We start from the raw sequence: 20981 nt of genomic DNA, 5'->3' as shown, positions 1-20981 counted from the left end.
GATTCTCCTGTAGGCCAATCAGGTTGTGGATTCACTTCCACCTGGAGCTGAATTGGGTGGCTCCTGCGGACCAATCATACTGCTGCATTGTTCTAGGACCAATCAGACTGCTGCATTCTGAATCCTATTGTTCTAGGACCAATAAGACTGCTGCATTCTGGATCCTATTGTTCTAGAACCAATCAGACAGCTGCATTTTGGATCCTATTGTTCTAGAACCAATCAGACAGCTGCATTTTGGATCCTATTGTTCTAGAACCAATCAGACAGCTGCATTTTGGATCCTATTGTTCTAGGACCAATCAGACTGCTGCATTTTGGATCCTATTGTTCTAGAACCAATCAGACAGCTGCATTTTGGATCCTATTCAACTCAGTACATAACAGTAGTGTTATGCCCATACTGGCCCACAATGCATAACTTTGACAGGAGACACTGTGCCAGCCAGAATTCTCCTTTCAATCAACTGTTAATGATACAACACCCCCGGCATTTCTTTGAATCTGTCAACTTCCAGGGCTCAGTTTTCTGCAACCAAGCTGCTGTGCAAGTGGTGGATTAATTCAAACACAGCGCTAAGAGGCTATTAACTGGAATCGGAAGATTAATAGAGGACATAGCATTCAAACAGATAGTCAGGATTTCCATAATGGGGGAACTCACTTAAAAGAGAATTAGTGTGCACAGCTTTTCAGAAATCAAATAGCTAACCAGAAAGAAAAAACATGACACTAATGAGTTAAAAAAGAATCAACAGCACTAGGGAACAAATGTGAGCATATTTATTCTGGTTGGATTTTAAATTTGGAGGTTTAAGTATAATATGTTGGTATGGGAAACTGTCGTGTAACGGGCCAATGGCCGGAATAAAGATCAATCCCCTATTCTGGTTCCCAGCACTAGATTAAATAGGGGCCTTATATTTTGGGCCCCTATATTCAACCTATATACCAGACATGTTTTTCTCTTATGCTCTCACAAATTTAACACTCACAAATTTAAATATTATGCTTTGGTTTTTCCAGTTTTTGTGACTGTACTGGGCTATGCAAAGTGCTCTGAATAAAAGCCAAAAAGAACTGTTCTGTCTCTTTTGTATTATTCATATACATTTTGTTCTCATACATTTATATTGGCATAAACATAACAACTAGTTACTAGGGCTGAGTTGAAAGGGGAGTTGCTTTTCCCTAAACTTTTATCAGCTCCAAAAAAGCATCCTCCACACAGCAGTTTATTTGTTTTCATTTTTCGACATTGCAGAAGGGGACAAATGGTTTGTTCAGAGCAAAGCCAATACTGATCCAGGAATTCTACTTACTCTGTATTGACTTTATGACTTCACCATCACATACACAAATGTGACTGACTGTGTGGTGTTGTGACATAAATCATGTTTACTACATGATCCCTGAGTAAGTGGGGTCACTTCCCAGATAGAAGCAGCCCAGTTTCTGAGTGAAGTTATGCCAAAGCTGCTGCTATTCAGGCAGTGGGCAGCCTATGGAAAAGAGGGACAAATGTTTGCTCCACAGGAATGTTTTAGCAGGCCTTTCAGGTAAATTGTGCCAGAGGTTAAATTGCCCGTTCTATCCCACTAATTCAGAACCAGATAAGTAACTCCTTGCATGAACAGAATTACTTCTACTTGTGCAATGGGATTTCCCCTTTCCCCATGTGCCCTTAAATCTGTTCTGGGGCTTGTTCCAAACCTTTGGAACAGATTTGGGGCACACAAAGAAGGGAAGTCCCATTGCACAAGTGTAAGCTTTCTGCTCACATAATTTTTTAGTTGAATAAAGCTCAAGTCTGCTGATATTTTAATTCTCCCAGCATATGGAGGTTATTTTATGGTTAAGGAAAAAGCAAGACCTACTGTGCTCAGAGGAATAAACCCTGCGGAAGGAAGCAGGATTGGAGCCTTCCACACAAAGTGCACACAACATTACGCAGTACTGTAGAGAAGGAACACAATTTTGTTGAGGTCCTGCTGCATTGAACTTGACTGATCAACTGTGCTGGATTATTTAAATTCAGCGGTAAAGCTTTAATTTCACTGCTGCATTTTAAGTTTTAATTAACTTCAGTTCAATGAGTATCAGCTGGGCTATAAACCACCGTTGAGTCATTTAGGAATTGAGTTAAGACGACATATAGTTCTAAGAGAATACAATATTGGAATCTTTATATCCATTCCCCACCCCCAGTGATTTGATCAGTACAGATAATACAAATCTTGCTAGAACAAAATAAGTTTTTCATAGAAAAATTTCCCTAACAGAGTAATAATAATATTTATTGTCTCTTATGTGCCTGTGGACGCGGGTGGCGCTGTGGGTAAAACCTCAGTGCCTAGGACTTGCCGATCGTATGGTTGGCGGTTCGAATCCCCGCGGCGGGGTGAGCTCCCATCGTTCGGTCCCAGCTCCTGCCCACCTAGCAGTTTGAAAGCACCCCTAAGTGCAAGTAGATAAATAGGTACCGTTTTATAGCGGGAAGGTAAACGCCGTTTCCATGCGCTGCGCTGGTGCTGGCTTGCCAGAGCAGCTTCGTCACGCTGGCCACATGACCCGGAAGTGTCTTCGGACAGCGCTGGCTCCTGGCCTCTTAAGCGAGATGGGCGCGCAACCCCAGAGTCGGTCACGGGGTCACAAAGAGTCGGACACGACTAAACGACTAAACAATAACAAATAACCACCCCAAAATTCTCCTCTGTTCTGATTTCCAGAATGAAATAAGTCCTTGTGATTCCACTAGATAGACCCCTTCTGGTACTGTTCACATGGCAGCAGACACCCTCCATTTCCAAGAGGAATCCATGTACCTCTCTGCTTTCTTTAAACAGTATTTCAGTGGCAGCAAAACCTCCAGAACAAGGAGGTTGAAATGAAACTGTCAGAGAGAGTGAAATTAACAAAACCAACATAAAATCAACATCTATAATCTTAATTACCATTGGGCTACTGTAATCAAAACATACTCAGCCACCAACTCTCTATCATAATGTAAGTATTTTGCTGAGGAAGAAAAGGCAACCAACATTCCAAGCAGCTAATTAATCCGGCACACAGAGGGAAAAATGCACAGCTGACAGTACACTCATCATATTAAAAGACAGTGCGTAAGTATGAAATTAACTTTGTGAAAAGGGCAAAGCAAGTAAAATGTAATTACCATCATATGTGGTTTATCATTCCACTGTGTTAAAATAATTTCCTCTCTCTCCAGATACCGTGGTGCTGTTGTGATACCGATTTGTAAATTTTACATCCTACCTTTTTTCACAAGAATATTCTAGGCAGCAACAGCACAAAAGTGTCTTTAAGATTGTTTGGAAAAACCTTTCTAACGCTGTGAGTTGCTTGACAGTGGAACAAAGGTGGAAGGTGGATGACTCCATCTTGCTATAAACAGAGGCTGGGTTGTTACCCATCATGATACTGTAATATTAGATGTCCTACATAGATGACCTTAGAGGTCCCTTGCAGTTCAATGGTTCCATCATCAATAATAAAAAAAATCAAATTATTATTATTATTATTATTATTATTATTATTATTATTATTATTATTTCCAATTTACCTGTCCTTCACCATCCAGGCAGGTTTTGTTGTTGTTGTTTAGTCATTTAGTTGTGTCTGACTCTTCGGGACCCCATGGACCAGAGCACGCCAGGCACTCCTGTCTTCTACTGCCTCCCGCAGTTTGGTCAAACTCATGTTAGTAGCTTTGAGAACACTGTCCAACCATCTCGTCCTCTGTCGTCCCCTTCTCCTTGTGCCCTCAATCTTTCCCAACATCAGGGTCTTTTCCAGGGAGTCTAATCTTCTCATGAGGTGGCCAAAGTATTGGAGCCTCAGCTTCACGATCTGTCCTTCCAGTGAGCACTCAGGGCTGATTTTCTTCAGAATGGATAGGTTTGATCTTCTTGCAGTCCATGGGACTCTCAAGAGTCTCCTCCAGCACCATAATTCAAAAGCATCTATTCTTTGGCGAGCAGCCTTCTTTATGGTCCAGCTCTCACTTCCATACATCACTACTGGGAAAACCATAGCTTTAACTATACAGACCATTTAAAACAAATTGCACTCACCAGAATGGGGGGTGTCCTGAAAACACACTTCTCAGGTGCCAAAAGCCTGGGTAAGGAGGAGTGTTTTCAGTATATGGTGGAAACCATATAATGAAGGTGCCAGGTGCACTTTTGTTGGAAAGCAATCCCACAACCTGATAGCTGTAAAAGAAAATCCCTCTCCCAGACCACCACAACCTAAACTTCTGAGGGTGGTAGGACTACCAAGAGGGTCCCCTCTATTGATTTTAACACATGAGAGGGTCAGTGTGGAATGCTAGTCAGATATTTGGGCTGTAAGTAGTTGAAAGCTTTCATGTGTGCACCTTGAAGTGGGCCCAGAAATAAAGTAGCCATCAGTGCGGTTGTTTTGACATAGAAATTACATAGAAGCAGCAACAAGCTAAATTCCTTATCAGCCATAGGAAGCTTTCTTAAAAAGCAATCAGCTGCCATGTACCTTCTGAAAGTGTCTCATTGGAATGCCTTGACAGAATTTGTATATATAAATATTTGTACCAATAATGATTCCAGACAATGAAATGCAAATGTTTATGAGAGCAGGTAAATCTCCCTGAGATGAACATTGCAAAGTACAGTGGTACCTCGAGTTACAAACGCCTCAGGTTACAAAAGCTTCAGGTTACAAACTCCGCTAACCTGGAAGAGTTACCTCGAGTTAAGAACTTTGCCCAAGGATGAAAACGGAAATCGTGTTCCAGTGGTGCAGTGGCAGCAAGAGGCCCCATTAGCAAAAGCACACTGTTCTAGTTAAGAACAGTTTTAGGTTAAGAACGGACCTCCAGAACAAATTAAGTTCGTAACTAGAGGTACCACTGTATATGGCAATCCATGTGCCTGGTGCTTTGAGGAACATGAAGGCATGTGACTTTACAAGGAACACCTGACATAGGAGAGGTAGAGCTGAGATGAAATGGCCTACCCCAATATGATGATTGGTGAAAATGGCAGACAGAGGTCAAATTACATAGATTTTTCAGGAGAATGACCCCCCCCCAAAAAAAAGTTTCACGGGTGCACTTGGTGGTGTTGGGTCACTAGCATTGATTTCTCTCTTTTTAAACTTATTGCTGCTCTTCTTGGTAGCTGGGGGCCAGCATTTGATCCCCAGAATGCCCTTGGAACAACATGCAATGTAGTGACTATATTATGACATAGCATTATTCCAAAAAAGCTTCTGCCGGGGGGGGGGGATACCTATCTCCTCTGACAGCTGGTATTTTTTCCTCAAAGAGGAGACATAGAGCTTATATCACAGTCACTTTGAGTTTGACCCTTGGCCTCAAGAGTTGTTAGCAGAATGTGAAGTGTACTACATCTTAATAGCTTTTTATTTTGTAACCCTGATGAAAATGCTTTCCCTTGTTCATCAAAGTCAGTAATATGAAATAGTTTGCTTTATTTATTCTTCATGAGGCCCCCAGTGGATGTTGCCTTTTAAGGAGCTTTACAGCTCTAATCTGTCGGAGCTGTTTACTCTTACAAAAAACAAACAACCTATAAACCCATCTCCCCTGCAGTGTTAAGATAAAGTTCATATTTAGAATAACTATTTTGCTGTTGACTCTTAAAATTCTACATCAGGCTTCCTCTACCTCAGCCCTCCAGATGCTTTTGGCCTACAACTCCCATGATCCCTAGCTAGCAGGACCAGTGGTCAGGGATGATGGGAATTGTAGTCTCAAAGCATCTGGAGGGCTGAAGTTGAGGAAGCCTGCTCTGCATTCTAAGTATGGTCAACTGAAGTAGCTAAGCTTGCTTTGTTTCTGAGTTTGGTTTTCTGGGCAATGTTAACAGAAAATGTGAAACTCCAGCAATTAGAGATCAAATGTCTGTGCTTGATACTGAGGGGGTTCTTCCATGTGTTAGACTGGTGCCATTTCCAAACAATCAACATGAGTTATATCACTGTAAACCGGAGGTGGGTGGACTGTGGCTCTTCAGGTGTTGCTGGACTCTAACTCCCATCATTCTAGGCAGCATAGCCAGTAGTCAGGGATAATAGAAGTTGTAGTCCAGCAATATGTGCCCCCCCATTTTAAACAATGGCAGAGGTTTGATTGGCCTGAGCAGGTTGTTGTTGTTTAGTCGTTTAGTCGTGTCCGACTCTTCGTGACCCCATGGACCAGAGCATGCCAGGCACTCCTGTCTTCCACTGCCTCTCGCAGTTTGGTCAGGCCTGAGCAGGGGGTGAGTTCAAACCATGGTTTGAGTTTAACAAGAAGGGTGTTTGGAAAGGCTCTGTTGTGTTAGCTTTTTGGTTTTTGCTTTTGTGTTGTACCCTTTCCTGCTTTTTCTCCATGTTCTAACCAGTTTGATTCTTTATTTTTTAAAAAAACTCCAGTGTTCCTCCACCCCTGCACGACTAAAACTTCTTGCGTTGTTTAAAACCACCATTTTTCTATCAGGGTTGAACCACCCCTGCTTTGCTCAAGCTTCTAGCACAAAAATAAGGAACCCTTATTGTGTATAGCAACATACACAAATAGAGAAAAACAGGGGTTCAGGCCAGCATACAAAGACACAATATATGGCAAGCAAAATACAATGAATGTATTCGTCACAATGTACCCGCTATTACAAGGCATGCAGTACATGTAAGCAGTACTCCAGAATCACCTAAATAAGTACAGAATTACAATTAATAATATATTTTCATTATCTCCGGTGCAAGGGAATTATTGGGAGCGGTTGAGCAGCTGTAGCAAACAAGACTGGAGCCTGGTGATTCCAATTTCAAAGAGATACTCCTTATTCAGCTGACAATATAAAAGAAAATGGTAGCAACCCAAGCCAAACAATATAGTGTAAACTTTGCCAGGCCATGAGGAGGCTGACTCACCTGTGAAGTGAACAAGGTCCCACATTGGGTATAAGTAGAGGCAACTGCTGCTTGCTGGCTAGCAGAGCACAGAGGAAGCCCACTAGTGGACATTTATGAGTAGAGACTGTGAAACACTGAGGGTTTCTTAAAGAACTACTACAAGAAAAAGCCCAAAACAAAGATGTATTCAACCCATGCGGTGTGATTATATTAAGAAGATGACTAAATGAAATTCCTTGTCTCAAAAGTACCTTCTCAGTATTAATTTTTCAATTGCCAAATGGCAAAAAATTGTATGTTAGTGTTGCTGTGCTTTTTCTGGAAATAATGTTCCACCAGAGGGACACTTGTTACAGCATTTCTCATACAAGATCTATGCTCCCCTATCCTAGTCCTTAAAGATCTAGAACATTTGCCCACATACAATAAATTACAGGGGCACCTGACCACATAAATAATATTTTTGGTGGCACAATTCAAAAAACGATTTGATTGAAACCTAAAGCCAGTGTTGATGTCAGAAAATGCCTTCACAGGCAAAGCAAAGGACAGGCTAAACAACCTGAGCAGCGGTAATGTCCTCATGGCTCCTGAGTAGTCCCAGAGCTAGAAGCTTGGTCAGTGTGTACCAAAAGGTCCCTGATGAATCTAGTATGGCAAAACCCATTTTTTGGGGTGTACCATTGGGTACACACTGACCAAGCACCTACATCTGTCCCAACATGGATCAACTATACTTAAGCTTCTTTAACTGAACAACCTAACTGGCAGGCATGCTCTTGGGATTCTTTTCATCTCAAAGATACAATACACCAAGTAAAAGGTAAAAAGACAAAGTAAAACACCCCTGGACGGTTAAGTCCAGTCAAAGCCGACTATGAGGTGCAGCACTCATCTCACTTCAGGCCGAGGGAGCCGGTGTTTGTCCACAGACAGCTTTCTGGGTCATGTGGCCAGCATGACTAAACTGCTTCTGGCACAATGGGACACCGTGATGAGTACCAGAGTGCACCAAGTAGAATAATGGTGGATGCTCTGTCATGGTTGGCATCCTGATCAAAAATCCAGTTTCTAAGGTCATGTGGGCTAAGGGCTAAGTAGTTCTCCATTTGGATATTATAAGGCCTAAGCTTATCTTGGCGCTTTTGTGCCCAGCCCCCTGTCCTTAGTTGTTCTAAGCAGCAGAGCTTAGTAAGGATATGATCCTCAAAGGCATTTAGCCTGCTCCAGTATCTCAGACAGGCTAGATCAATTCTGGCTGCTTGAGAGGGGAGGCCCAACTCAGCTCTGAGGTGGGCTGCCGGTGTCCCGCAGGGAAGCCCACAAATCTGCCTCATAAATTTATTTTGTAGGACTTCTATTTCAGATTTAACACCAATTCCCCAAATCTCAGGATTTGTCAGTTTTGGTTCTTTCAGTTTCTCATGTTTTCAATCTTAAATTCAGTTTTCCACGTTTTGCAGCCATTTGTGATTTTGTCTTTTAAAAACCCCTCATGAAAATTCATCAGCATTTTAATATGAGTATCTCCTAATAAATACATTTTTACATACAACTTTGACTAATGGACACATTTTTGCAAGCAATTTTCTTCAATATAATGCACTTCTCTGTGTTATTTTCACTAATATCATTTTAGGCACTTCCCTCTAATATATGCATTTTTGTAAAATTTGGTTGTTGAACTGCATTGCAAAATTCACATAAGTGTGAATTTCAAAGGATAGCTGTGTTTTGGTTTGCATATTGTTTCAGAAAGTGCAAATTTGATAGATTTAGCTTTAAATGCATACTGAATCAAATTTCTTCTCCATCTCTAAAGACAGGCAGTGAAAGCTTGGATATTTAAATACCTTGTGCTAGTCTTTTCTTGTATATTCCCCATGAAATTGACTATAATAGCAACAAGAATACATCTTTTGATGTCGAGTGATCCTGCCTTGTCACTCATTTTCTAAAACATCCATTTACTTTCATGCCATTAATTTTGAAATGCTGCCAACAGTCTGGCAACTATTAGAGAAAAACCTTGAGTGCAAGATTAATTCATTTGTCTCCTACTGAATGCTACTGCAATTAGAGACCACTAAATATATTTTAGTGTCAGCTATATTAATTCCATTGAGCTTTTGATTAAATATGTTTTTCTGCATCTGGCTTGGAGTAACAGCAAATTAATAAACAGCAACTTACAATATAACTAACTCATTCATGAAGAAAATCATTATGAGCTGATTGTAAAGAAAATAATTGTAGGGGAAATCTTCTGATTTAACCATAAATGACCTAGGAAAAGCATTATTTAGGATTCTCATTATTTGTTCTGAGAGAAATTGTGTTAGGGTTATTGACCAAGGCCATTGTGGTTTAAATAAAAAGTGAATTGAAGTAAAACCCCTGCTGTGTAACACTGCCAGCAAATTCATATCCATTTGCTCTCCTTCTGTAAGTGGGTGCATTTAAATAATGGTTAAATGCAGCAACAGTGTTGCAAATATGTCTCATAGATTCATAGAATTTTAAAGTTGGACTGGACCATGAGGGTTATCTAGTCCAGTCCCCTGCAATGCAGGAATCTTTTGCCCAATGTGGGGCTTGAACCCGTGAACCTGAGATTGAGTCTCATGCTCTACTGACTGGGCTGTCTTCTCTTTTCAGATCTGTCTTAGTATTTATATAGCAGCCTTCCCACCATACACACTCATTCCTAAAGTATGTGCAAGCAGTGATATTTATTCAGCTAACAACAGTGGATCAACAAGAGATTGACAATCTAGGAAGCAGTATACAAATAAATTTAATCCAGAGTGTTCCAACTTCTCCCAAGGAGCAGCTATGCCCAAAGAAGTATCTACCTTTATGACTTACTCACAGTTAGTTTGGGGATACAATCAATGTGTGAGGTTCTTCTACATCAGGGCAGTCCAACACATGACCTAAAGGCTACATGTGGCCCTTGGGGCATTTTTTGGCAGCCCTTGACAGCATTTGACACGCCCCCCCCCTTCCCAAAGCCAAGCAAGGAGGCACTGAGCTTCAGGAAGGAGATATAAGGGCTCTGACAGGGTCCTAGAGTCCTCCATCCTCCTTCCTAAAACCTAGTTAATGCTTTCCCAGCTTTGGGAAACAGGTGGGAGCACCATAGGACCCTGCCAGAGTCTCGTGCTTCCTTCCCAAAGCCTGGTGTCTTGCTCATTTGGCTTTGGGAAAGCAGAATGGGGTGTGTGTGTGTGTGCGCCAAATTTTGGCTTCATTCCCCACACCCCACACAACAAAGCAGTGTGTGCCCCATGGGTTCCATGTCAAAGTACTCTTTCTTACGCCACTTGCTGGAGTGTATTCTTTTCTCTACAGTAAAGTGTAGAAAAACAAAACATAGCATGATGCGACATCATTGAGTCCCAGGTTTCCTTGCTTTCTCAAGTGATATTGAAATGGGGCAATGGTGGGGAAACAATGGTAGCCTGTCATGGGAACCCCAGTTTCCCACAGCCAGCAAGGTTAAAGGCTGGCTGTTCCTTTAACCACCACCATTCTCATATTTGCTCTATGTTTCTTTATATGTGGGAACAAGATGGCTGCTAAGTTATGCCCATGGCAAGCCCTGACCCGCAGATACTTAAGACTGATGGGCAATGCACATCACCTCTGCACCCTGCTTGTAAATTTCCTCATTATATCTAGAGGAAAATTGAATTCTGAGCTGGGTTAACCGCTAGTCTTACCCAGCTTTGCTTACAGGTAGATTGAATGACCATTGTGAATGGCATTCTGAAAAAGCATCCAGTGGTTTCTGACAACAGATTTTTTACTATGTCAGTAGTGTGTCTTTAATTAATTTAAAATTAAACCAATTGATTATATAATCATTCCCAGTGCTCATCTCTTTCATACAGGTGCTGTGGAGGCATAACATTGGTTCATACCCACTTTAATTAAAGAGGTGATTATGGCAAAACATTGCAGTGCCTCTCATGGTAAATATTCTGCCTGTGATGACCGGTTCAGCGTGTTAATCAGATTCACCAGCTGCACAGTCTGCATTACCTTGGGGCCTTTACCATGGGCTGCTGCAGTGCCCTGGTGTTTGCATTTCATTTTAATTGTGCCCATGGTAGAACATGATGCTAGCAACACTTTCCGTGAAGGCTCCTTTCATCTAAGGTTTTATTCTCAAGGTGCTCAGGTATCAGGAGAGGGGGGAAATCTGTTTGAAGCTGGAGTGTTCTATCTCTCTTATTCATTCACCCTGGATCATCCCCAAGGGCCTCATTAGAGCTGTATCCAGTTAAGATAAAAAATAATGAAGTCCAAGGAAGTTAAATATGAAGCTTTAAAAAATCTGTAGTAAAGACTTATGCGGCTATCTCCCAGTCAACGTTCCACACAGGCTATATTTCTGGAAGAAAATCAAAAACTGTTGAAGAGATTAGGAGCCAGCTTCTAATTTGGTCTGCTGGTTTACCCATGAAAGATAAACGGGTCGTATTTTTAATGTTGTTGCTAAACAACGGTAACATGCTGTCTAGGTTCTCAGAAAAATGCTGCCAATTTTTCTTGTGAGTCACAACTAAAACACATAGAAATTGATACTTTGTCTTTCCAGAGCCTTTTTATATTTGGGTAGATTTTCACAGGGGTGGCAGATAATGCATTCCAGACACATTAAACTAAGGTTGTCCATTGCACTGGACTTGGACTCAGCCAAATCCCAGCTGAGCTGTGAACTGATCAGGAATACTGGCAGTCACTGCAAAGGGGTCTGAAGATGACTGAGATAAGAATTATAGTCCATGCTGAGTAGTTAACATTAGAATTTACAACAACAAGAAGGATGATGATATAAGAGGAATTATGTCTGTCTCATCTCCAAATTGGAAGCCTCTGTTGATTTTCCAGGAATCATTAGGAGTCCTTATAGAAATAGAAAATAATTTCTCCTAAGCAAAGCATATTTTCATGTGAAGTGGGTCAACACAGTTTGGTGACCATGTTCATATATTACCATGGCAGGGTGGAATAAGTAGCAGGCTCATCAGCAAATGTGGAATCTAGCAAATGTAGCTCCCACATCACTGAGCTAACAAGTGAATTGTGTACAAGTGTGGTCCAGTAGGTGAGATCATTGGATTTGGATTTCCAGGATCTGTGTTTAAGCTATAGTCCCCCTGAATAGCCTTGAACAAGTTCCATATTCTCAGTCTGAGTTTTTCCATGTGTGATATTAAAATGACAGAATACTACTACTACTACTAATATGGGATTGCCAAGAGGACAATATAAAGACTGGAAATTCCATAGAGAATGATTATTTAAAAAATTAATGTTGGTCATTTGCCATTTGAATAGCTCTCTATAAACAAAGGTCCCGGGACCTTATGGTGAGGGGTTGGTAAAAAGTTGATTTTTGTTGTTGTTGTTGTTAACTAGTATCCCAGAAAAATTAGAGACTATTTTGGCAGAATAGTACTTTATCTAATTCTATATCTTATGCATGTAGCACTAGAAAAAAAAATACCCTGTCTACTGTACCTTGCTATTGCTATTGCTTCCTTCCTGTATGGTAAAATGGTAAAGGACCCCTGGATGGTTAAGTCCAGTCAAAGGCAACTATGGGGTGCAACACTCATCTCATTTCAGGCCGAGGGAGCCGGTGTTTGTCCACATACAGCTTTCCAGATCATGTGGCTAGCATGTTAAACTGCTTCTGATGCAATGGGACACCATGACAAGTGCTAGAGTTCACAGAAATGCCATTTACCTTCCCGCCATAGTAGTACCTAGCTTTCACACTGCTAGGCTGGCAGAAGCTGGAACAGAGTGACAGGAGCTCACCCCATGGCATGGATTCGAACCACCGACCTTCCGATCAGCAAGCCCAAGAGGCTCAGTGGTTCATATGTTAGATATGGGGCAACACAGCCAGATGAGTGGGGCATAAATAAAATTATTAGTATTGTTGTTGTTGAAAGCCTGTCTGCTTCTTAGGGAAAAAAAGAACCCATATTCTGACATGGAACTCTCAGTTAGATCGCCAACGTCATACTTTTTACAATGGGAAAACAAGGAAGATTTAGATGCCCCAGTGCATGTATATTTAGCAGGAGTTCTGGCTGACTTGAATGAATTATTTTAGAGGACAGGGTATTTATTACAAGAGATTTATTATCAAGGATCCTCAATGGAATAACAACTGGATTGTGAAATAGAGCGGTTTTGTGCAGGATTCTTTTGAACCAGCATTATGAGAAACAATCTGAATGTGCAGCCTTGGCAATAAGAATCTAAAGTGGGTTTTCAGGGCAAAACTCTAGTTACTATCTTCATAAAATGACCCCAGGAGTACCACACCCCAAACAAAAGCCCTGGAGAACGTTGCCCTCAGCTGGGACTGCAGAGAGCACAGGAGAAAGTTTTAGTGACATTGTTGTGTCAGGCTTTCATAAAGGAACTGTTCCGTCTCTTGTTCTACAGCAGGCATGTCCAACAGGCAGGTTGTGATCTACCGGTAGATCACTGGACGTCTGTGGTAGATTCACTGGTAGATCATTGGCTTCCCGCAAAGAAGCCATACAACTGTGGCTCCCCTAAAAAAAAGCTCAACATTTTACCTCCTCGCTGAAAAAATTCAACAACTTTAACCTGAACCCCCCAAAAGGGGGCAGATCACTGCCAGTTTTTAACTCTGTGAGTAGATCGCAGTCTCTTGGGAGTTGGCCACCCCTGTGTTTTTCAGGCTCTGTGCTCCACTGGTAGCATCTTCAGGGTTTTTTCTTTCTAATACTGAGATGCTCCATCATTGTTGGAGAAGATGTGCCTCAGCCTTCAAGAACTTGTTCCCTCCATATTTTGGGGATGAAAACTGTGGCTGTGCTTGCCAGGCCTGGTGGGATAATAGAATATAAGAACCTATCAAGTATGGCTGTGCTTGATGGGACTTTATGGGAGTTGTAGTCCAAAACGTCTGGAGGATACCAGGTTTGTGAAGGCTGGTTTAGCTGGACTATTAGCACCATCCAGAAGAAGACAGGAGGTGGAGTGGGAGCACAGAGTTAACCTCCCAGCACTAGCACTTACCAGGACATGGTAGGGTAGGGTGATAGTGAAATCAGAGCTATAGGGACCATCACTCAGGTAAGCAGCAATGACACTTGAGTCTGAAGTGTTTGTTACAGGATCCATCCCTTGGCTTTCCAGAGCCATTGAACTCTGCCCGTGGACCACCAAAACTTCTGGGCTCACCCTTGACTCCAACTATTTGCCATATTATTATTATTATTATTATTATTATTATTATTATTAGCAAGGAGGGACCAATCTGTGCCATGCTAGCTAGCTGGCATAGCTGGGATCCAACTATTAGGGAGTCAGAAATGTTCAGTAACATTCTATTGCATAGCTTTGCCCAACCTGAGCAAGAAACAGCCTAGCTTCTTTTCAGTTTTTTATTATATAAGAAACCCTTCTTTGTAAGAAACAAAAAAAATCAAACATCCTGTGAATCAGCAAGGTTATAATTTGCAATTACTTCAGCCTTCAGAAATATGTCTTCGAGCAGCTGAGATCAGTTTGTTCTCTCTCATCTCAGTGATTTCTGCATTCCTCTGAGAGATACATGATTAAATCTACATGATTTAGAGCTCTAATTCTTGTGGTTTTCGGTAGAAGGTTGAAAGACATGATTGTAAAACATGCTAGTGACTGGTGGTAAATTCTGCAGAAATGAAAATGTATTTTCTGACATTCTGACATATGAAGGACCTTCCCATCACACATGAGATGGGCATTCTGGAAAAGCCCCTTGGCTGGCCAGAGGCTGTTTTTACCTCTGCACAATAGGAAAACATGGCAATCCAAATGATAATTTTTTTTCATATAGAAAAGTGATTATTTAGAAGACTACTATGCCTCTTATTTTTGAATGTTTGGTAATCTGCTGTAGGAAAGGATCATCCAAGTCTTCAATCTGGGTTGGAGGTTTATAGCAGGCACCCATAATAAGGTCACTGTTACTTCCCTCTCCTACAATTTTTGCCCATATACTCTCAATCTGCCTTCCATGCTGCAAGTTCCATGCTGTTCTTCATAAGTGTACTCATCCTTTACGCATAATGATCCTACTCCTCCCTTCCTGTTTGGTCTATTCCTGGAGATTGCTAGCCACTTTGAGATTCCTTAGGGTAGTGATAAAGCGGGATATCAAATCCAAACTCTCCTCCTCCTCCTCTTCTTCTCCTTCTTTAGAATAGGTTATGACTCTTAATTTTTACATTCGTATCATGAGTCTCATCCTACCAGGTTTCAGCAATGCCTTTCAGATCATATTTGTTATCCTGTATCAAGAGCTTAAGTTCGTCTTGCTTGTTTCCTATAGGCTATGCAGTATTATAGAGACAACTGAAATCATGAGTCATTCTCTCTAGCTGCTTCCTTCTTGTAGTTTCCTGCCCTTTGGCAGGTTTCTGAAGCACAACCTTAGTTTCCTGTGCATCAGTTGAAGCTATTATCCCCAGTACTGGGTGTTCTGTCTTTTGTAATCTTGTCTCCCTTCCCCTCAGGATTTAGTTTAAAGCTCTCCTGATCAGGTTCATGCAACTCTTAGCAAACTCATTCTTTCCAGCCGCTATGAGCTATTACCCATTCTTTGCCAGAAGTCCTTCCTCAAGGGAACAGAGGCCATGGTCCAAGAAGCCAAACCTTTCTGAATGATACTGGGGAAACTAATGTAATTTTCAGTGCATGATACAGAGTCCTGTTTGAGTTCTCCATGACCATGACAGGGGAAGCTGCCAAGAGCCTCCTCTGAATGGCTGCAGGCAGACAGAGCTCCTAGGGCATGGGCTGGCAAAGAAAGCAGGCAAACCATCATGTGGTTTTGGAATACAGCTCCCATAATCTCAGGTCATTGGCCATGCTGGCTTGGGTTGACTGGAGTTGGAGTCCATCAACATCTTGAAAGCCTGAAGTTCCCTATCCTTGCCTTAAGTAATATTCATGCAGTCTCTTTGTGGTGTTTGCCTTCTAGTATTTTCTAGAACTTAAAGCAGCATGGTCCCTCAATTAACAACTGTATTGTGGCATGAGTTTATAGGCAAGAGCTTATTTCATCCCAAGATGCATCTGGTATACTCACTACAGGCAGCTTGTATAATGGTTGAAGTAGTTATATTCCTTCCATATATTTGATTAGTAAGTATATATCTTTTGTTTGTTTTGTGTCATACATAGCTTTGTTTTTTTTAATCTATAGAGGACTAAAATGTTGAACTTAAACACAACTTGAAATATATATAAATATTTTTAAAAATTTATTTCTATCCTTCAGATAAATCTCTGCCACCTTATTTGAATAAGTCAGTTCCAAGAGAACTGATGTACCAGATAATAACAAAACTCTTTAATATGGATTAGGTGCATGTAAAATAACAATGTCAGAACAAACTGTTGTAGTAATGAAATTACATTAAGCACTCATCCTGAACAAAATATTGTAGAAATGTTAGACTCTGTGTTTGTGGGTAATAGTAAAATTCTTTCTTTTCTTCTATTAGCGTTAATATTATATATTTTTTTCTCTGGGGTTGTCAATTCAGTATGCAACACTTTTGCAGCACATATTATGTCTACTCAGAAGTTAGCAATATTTGATTCAGTAATACTGACTTCTGGGCAATGTATGAATAGATTACTGCTTTAATAATGTTGTCAAACTGCCTCACAACTCAGTTTGCCACTTTGGTATGAAACCACCACCACTTCTCCCTTGGATGTCATATGTATGCTAAATGCCCCAGCATATATATATTTAAATGCTTTTAGCATATAAAATGCCCTTTACTGCAAATTAGGGCTGCCTTATCATTGACAGACAACATTCTCCAAAATGAGTAACAAAAAACAAGCAGCCCTCCAGATCTGCCCTGCCTCTAGTCAGCTTGGCATGTGCCCTTTTCTCTGCAAGAAAAATTCCCTCTTTTGGCTTCTTGGCCACTCTTGTTAGGGTTGTTTTGCTAGGTTTTTGCCTCTTCGTTGTCCTTATTTCTTCATCTTGTTGCCTCACCCCCCATTCTTCACTGAAATAAATAAATGAATAAAAATCCCTGGATGCACATCCTAACAATATGTGCTGCACACACCTATTACTGTTTGGGAAGCCATGTACACACAACAAGTCACGATTTGCAGCCTGTTGTTTCTTGTGAAATACTGTGTTTTGATGCATTTTCCCTGCCCCCAAACAGCTTCATTCCAAATTGGGAACTGCCCGTCTGGTCTCCGCCCACTGGGGTGGTCATACAGCAGGGGACTTTGGTAGAAATCAAGCCATGCTGACGTGCAAATGCCATTTGAAATGCTGTACTGTGAAAAAGAAGAAATTCTCTGCATTTTAAACTGGTACACAGCCTATGTATTCTCAAAGCTGGGTTTGAAGGAGGGGGTTTCCCCCACTAGGTATGGATGAGCTAAGCAAAGTGTCTATGAAAGGAACGAGAGAGAGAGAGAGAGAGAGAGAGAGAGAGAGAGAGAGAGAGACTGAAGTTTGAGTTACCAGTAGATACAGAGAAAAGGGAAGGGAAGTGAGTTGTAGGATTGCCATTTGTCCAGTGTGGTGTAGTGGTTAAGAGTGGTAAACTCGTAATCTGGTGAACAGGGTTCGCGTCCCCACTCCTCCACATGCAGCTGCTGAGTGACTAGACCTTGGGCTAGTCACACTTCTTTGAAGTCTCTCAGCCCCACTCAGTTCACAGAGTGTTTGTTGTGGGGGAGGAAGGGAAAGGAGATTGTTAGCCGCTTTGAGACTCCTTAGGGTGGTGATAAAGCGGGATATCAAATCCAAACGCCACCTCCTCCTCCTCTTTCTTCTTCTTTTTCCAGGACAAGTCCCCCTTTTCGTGGGTAGAGTCGTCATAGTGATCCATTGTTAAAAGTAGAAATCAGCAAATGTGTCCTCTTTTTTGCTATTCAAAATATGGCAACCTTATTAGGGCTGTGTTAGCATCTTGGAGACTGTCTGTATTTGAAGAATTGATGTGAGGCAGCAAATTTTCCTGTCTATTAGAATGTTTAAGCTGTCTCTGCTGAACTTGCATGCTTTTAAATAAACCAAAATACTACACGATCCTCCACTGATCTTCTTCTAATGGAAACTAGGGCTGCAATCCTAATCCCACTAACCTGGTAATAAATCCCACTGGATTCAATAAGACTACCTTCCGAGTAGACATGGGTTAGGGTTGTTCACATTTCTCAATCAGCAAGTAAGGCAAATGTTTAAGTAAACACATTACTCCAAATTCCTAGGGACAGTTCCAGGAGAAAAGAAAAGAAAAATAATTTGACAATAGCTACAACCTTGGTATATTCCTTGTTACAATCAGGAGGACTAATGAGAATCTGGCTATGGTTCCAGAAATGCCTTTCCAAGTATATGCCAGGTATTCTGTGCCTGAGCCCCCTGAGTATGTCTTGGAACTGAGATTTCTTACTGATTTGGGTTTATGGCACCATCAGCTTTCCTCATACATGCCAAGACCCAGTAGCTCTTCTTGGCTCCATTTCAGAGCCTGGAATGTCGATTTAGGTTTTGTGTGCAGATTGCCAAACTTTAGAGGCATTTTAGATGAACAATCCAATAACACCAGACTGACTCTAGAATGAACAGTTGTTTTTCAAGGTAAAGGAAGCTGCTAGCCCTAGTTTGGACAACAATCCTTGTTATCATTTACACTTTGGGGGAGGGTAATCAGCTTCTTATCTTCTCTTTCATTGCAGGTTCGTTCCTATACCTCAGTACATCAGAAAGCACGAACTTCCTCATTTTGAGCCCTTGGCTGAAAAGCACTAGTGAAGACTGCACTGTGCAAGTGGCTGTCTACAGATACTTCCAGCAAAGTGGGGAGTATGTCGCTCAGGTTATCCATGCCAATGAAAGCCACAACAAAATCCCATTGATACCGAGCAGAGAAAAGCACGGGTAGGTCCAACATAAATACTATATAATATTTTAATATGCATAACACTTGAATTTAGCTTTAAGAGGATTAGGGTGGTTTTTTAAGGAATTAAGAATTGGAATCTGTAGGAGTGGGAGCATCTGTAGACTGTTTCCTAGCTCCACCTTTCATTGTGCAAATGCTTCAGCTTAGGTGGATTAAGTGGGAGAAGGAATGCTGCTGCAACAATAAAATAACTTCCATTCTGTCAGTTGTAGTTCAAATTGGGCTTTTATGATTATGCCAGCTGTTCTTAATATCTTTCAGTGCGCTCATACTTACTCCCACCACCCACTCTTTACATCCAATCCTACTTTCAGATAATTCACTTTCCTTTTTATCCATGCCTATATTTTGATTATTTCTGATTAGCAGTGGTAATTCTTTCACATTGTTCTGCTGGTTGCTTTCCTGTCTGAAATCTTAATCATCAAACAATAGCACGAGAAATGTACAAATGTTGCAAATTGCCATTCAAGTGTTTGTGCTGTCTTCAGCAATTGTGTAAGTGATATAGTACATTGATTTGAATTAACCTGCCCAGGTGTCTCCTTTCATGACAGCCCAGTATTTCCAGTGTTGTCTGGGTTGGAGTCCCAGGGAAACCTCTTTCCACCAGCCACAACACAGGAGGACTCCAGAAGATACGAATGCACTTTGGGCTCTATCCATATCAGTGTAGTTCCCACTGCCCCTTTCTGCTGCCCATGTATGTAAGCTGGGTGTGTTCATGGGAACCATGTTTGTGCAAGGTGTTTAGATCATGTGAAGCACCTGCATGCATAAAGCTTAAAGAGTGAGGACTGCTGTGGACGAGTGTTTAGAAATAGCGACCAGTGTGAAAATTGTCAGACTGGTCTTGTGTCAACTGCATTGGCTTCCAATTTGTTTCTGACCACAATTCAAGGTGCTGGTTCTTACTGATAAAGCTCTAGATGATTTGGTGCCAAACTATCTGAAAGAGCTCCTCCCATGTGAGCCTGCACAAATTTTTTCATCTTCACCAGAGGCCTGTATGTACAACCAAGAGAGGCTAGGTTGGTGAGTACCTGGGGCAAGGCCTTCTCTACAGAAGCATCCTGAGTGTGAAACTCTCTTCTTAGGAAGGCCAGTTTGGCTCCATCTTTGCCTAGTGCTAGATGAGCTGTTTTGTTTCATCTGGTTTTGATGGTTTTTTAAATTCTGCTGTCTGATTTTGTTCCTTTTTTATAAAGTGTTTTTTATTGTTGTACTGTTTTCCTTATTGCATGTTACCTTGGCACCTTTGAAGGCAGAAAGCTGATTCATAATGCTTTCCATAAATAAGGCCTCCTTTCAGACCTTCAACTATGTGCATGGAGGTCAGGGCTGGGCCACTGGGATGCAGTGTTGCTGAAGGAAAGACATGATCCCACCTCTTCCTCATGCATTTGCTCCATGAGGTTACAGGAAGCTGCCCTACTCTGAGTGAGACCATTGATCCATCTAGCTCAGTATTGCATATACTGACTACAGGTGGGATTATTTCCTAGCCCTACTAGGCGATGCTGAGGAGTATTATGGTTATTTATTGCATTTCTTACCCCCCCTTCAGCAGAGGTCCCCAGGGTGGGTTGCAGCATACACAAACACAATCAAAACCGCAAAAACTAAAACCCAACAACTAAAGGTGTTGAGGCGAAGCAGCCTCATATCTCACGGGGAATCTTTTTTACATTGTACTGGGAGAGTGATATCTAAAATCATTTCCCCTATGCCATCCCAAGAGATGGATTTAGCCAGGATTTGTCCCACATTTTAGAAATCAGTCACAGCAGTTTGCACGATGTGTCTCTTGTCAACAAATTACATTCAGGAAGTGCTGCCTGATGTGGTCTGCCATCTTTTGGTGTTTGATGGGCTCACCCATCCCACTGACATTCCATGAGAAAAGTCTGGGCTACACATCCAACTAGGCCTGGCCGGGGTCATAATTTGGCCTGTGATGCTGTTTTTGCCAAGCCATGCCCACCTAACCCAAACCTGACATTATCTATTATGTCAGGCATGGAGCAGGTAAAGATGCAGATGGAAATGAACTATTGGGGGCCT

The 20981-nt window shown here is 41.5% G+C and overlaps 1 protein-coding gene across 1 annotated transcript in view; it reads left to right on the top strand.

Moving 5' to 3' along the window:
* ALK (ALK receptor tyrosine kinase) overlaps nt 1-20981 on the top strand; it is a 608021-nt gene that overhangs the window by 229464 nt on the left and 357576 nt on the right. The window contains exon 4 of the mRNA XM_081854122.1: nt 18691-18892. Coding sequence (XP_081710248.1) covers nt 18691-18892 — 202 coding nt within the window. The remainder of the gene's footprint in view (nt 1-18690; nt 18893-20981) is intronic.

Source organism: Podarcis erhardii, assembly GCF_964252035.2.
Source record: "Podarcis erhardii genome assembly, chromosome: 3".
NCBI classification, from domain to species: Eukaryota; Metazoa; Chordata; class Lepidosauria; order Squamata; family Lacertidae; genus Podarcis; species Podarcis erhardii.
The sequence above is the reverse complement of the archived record's forward strand: the minus strand, read 5'-3'. Positions and strand labels throughout refer to the sequence as shown.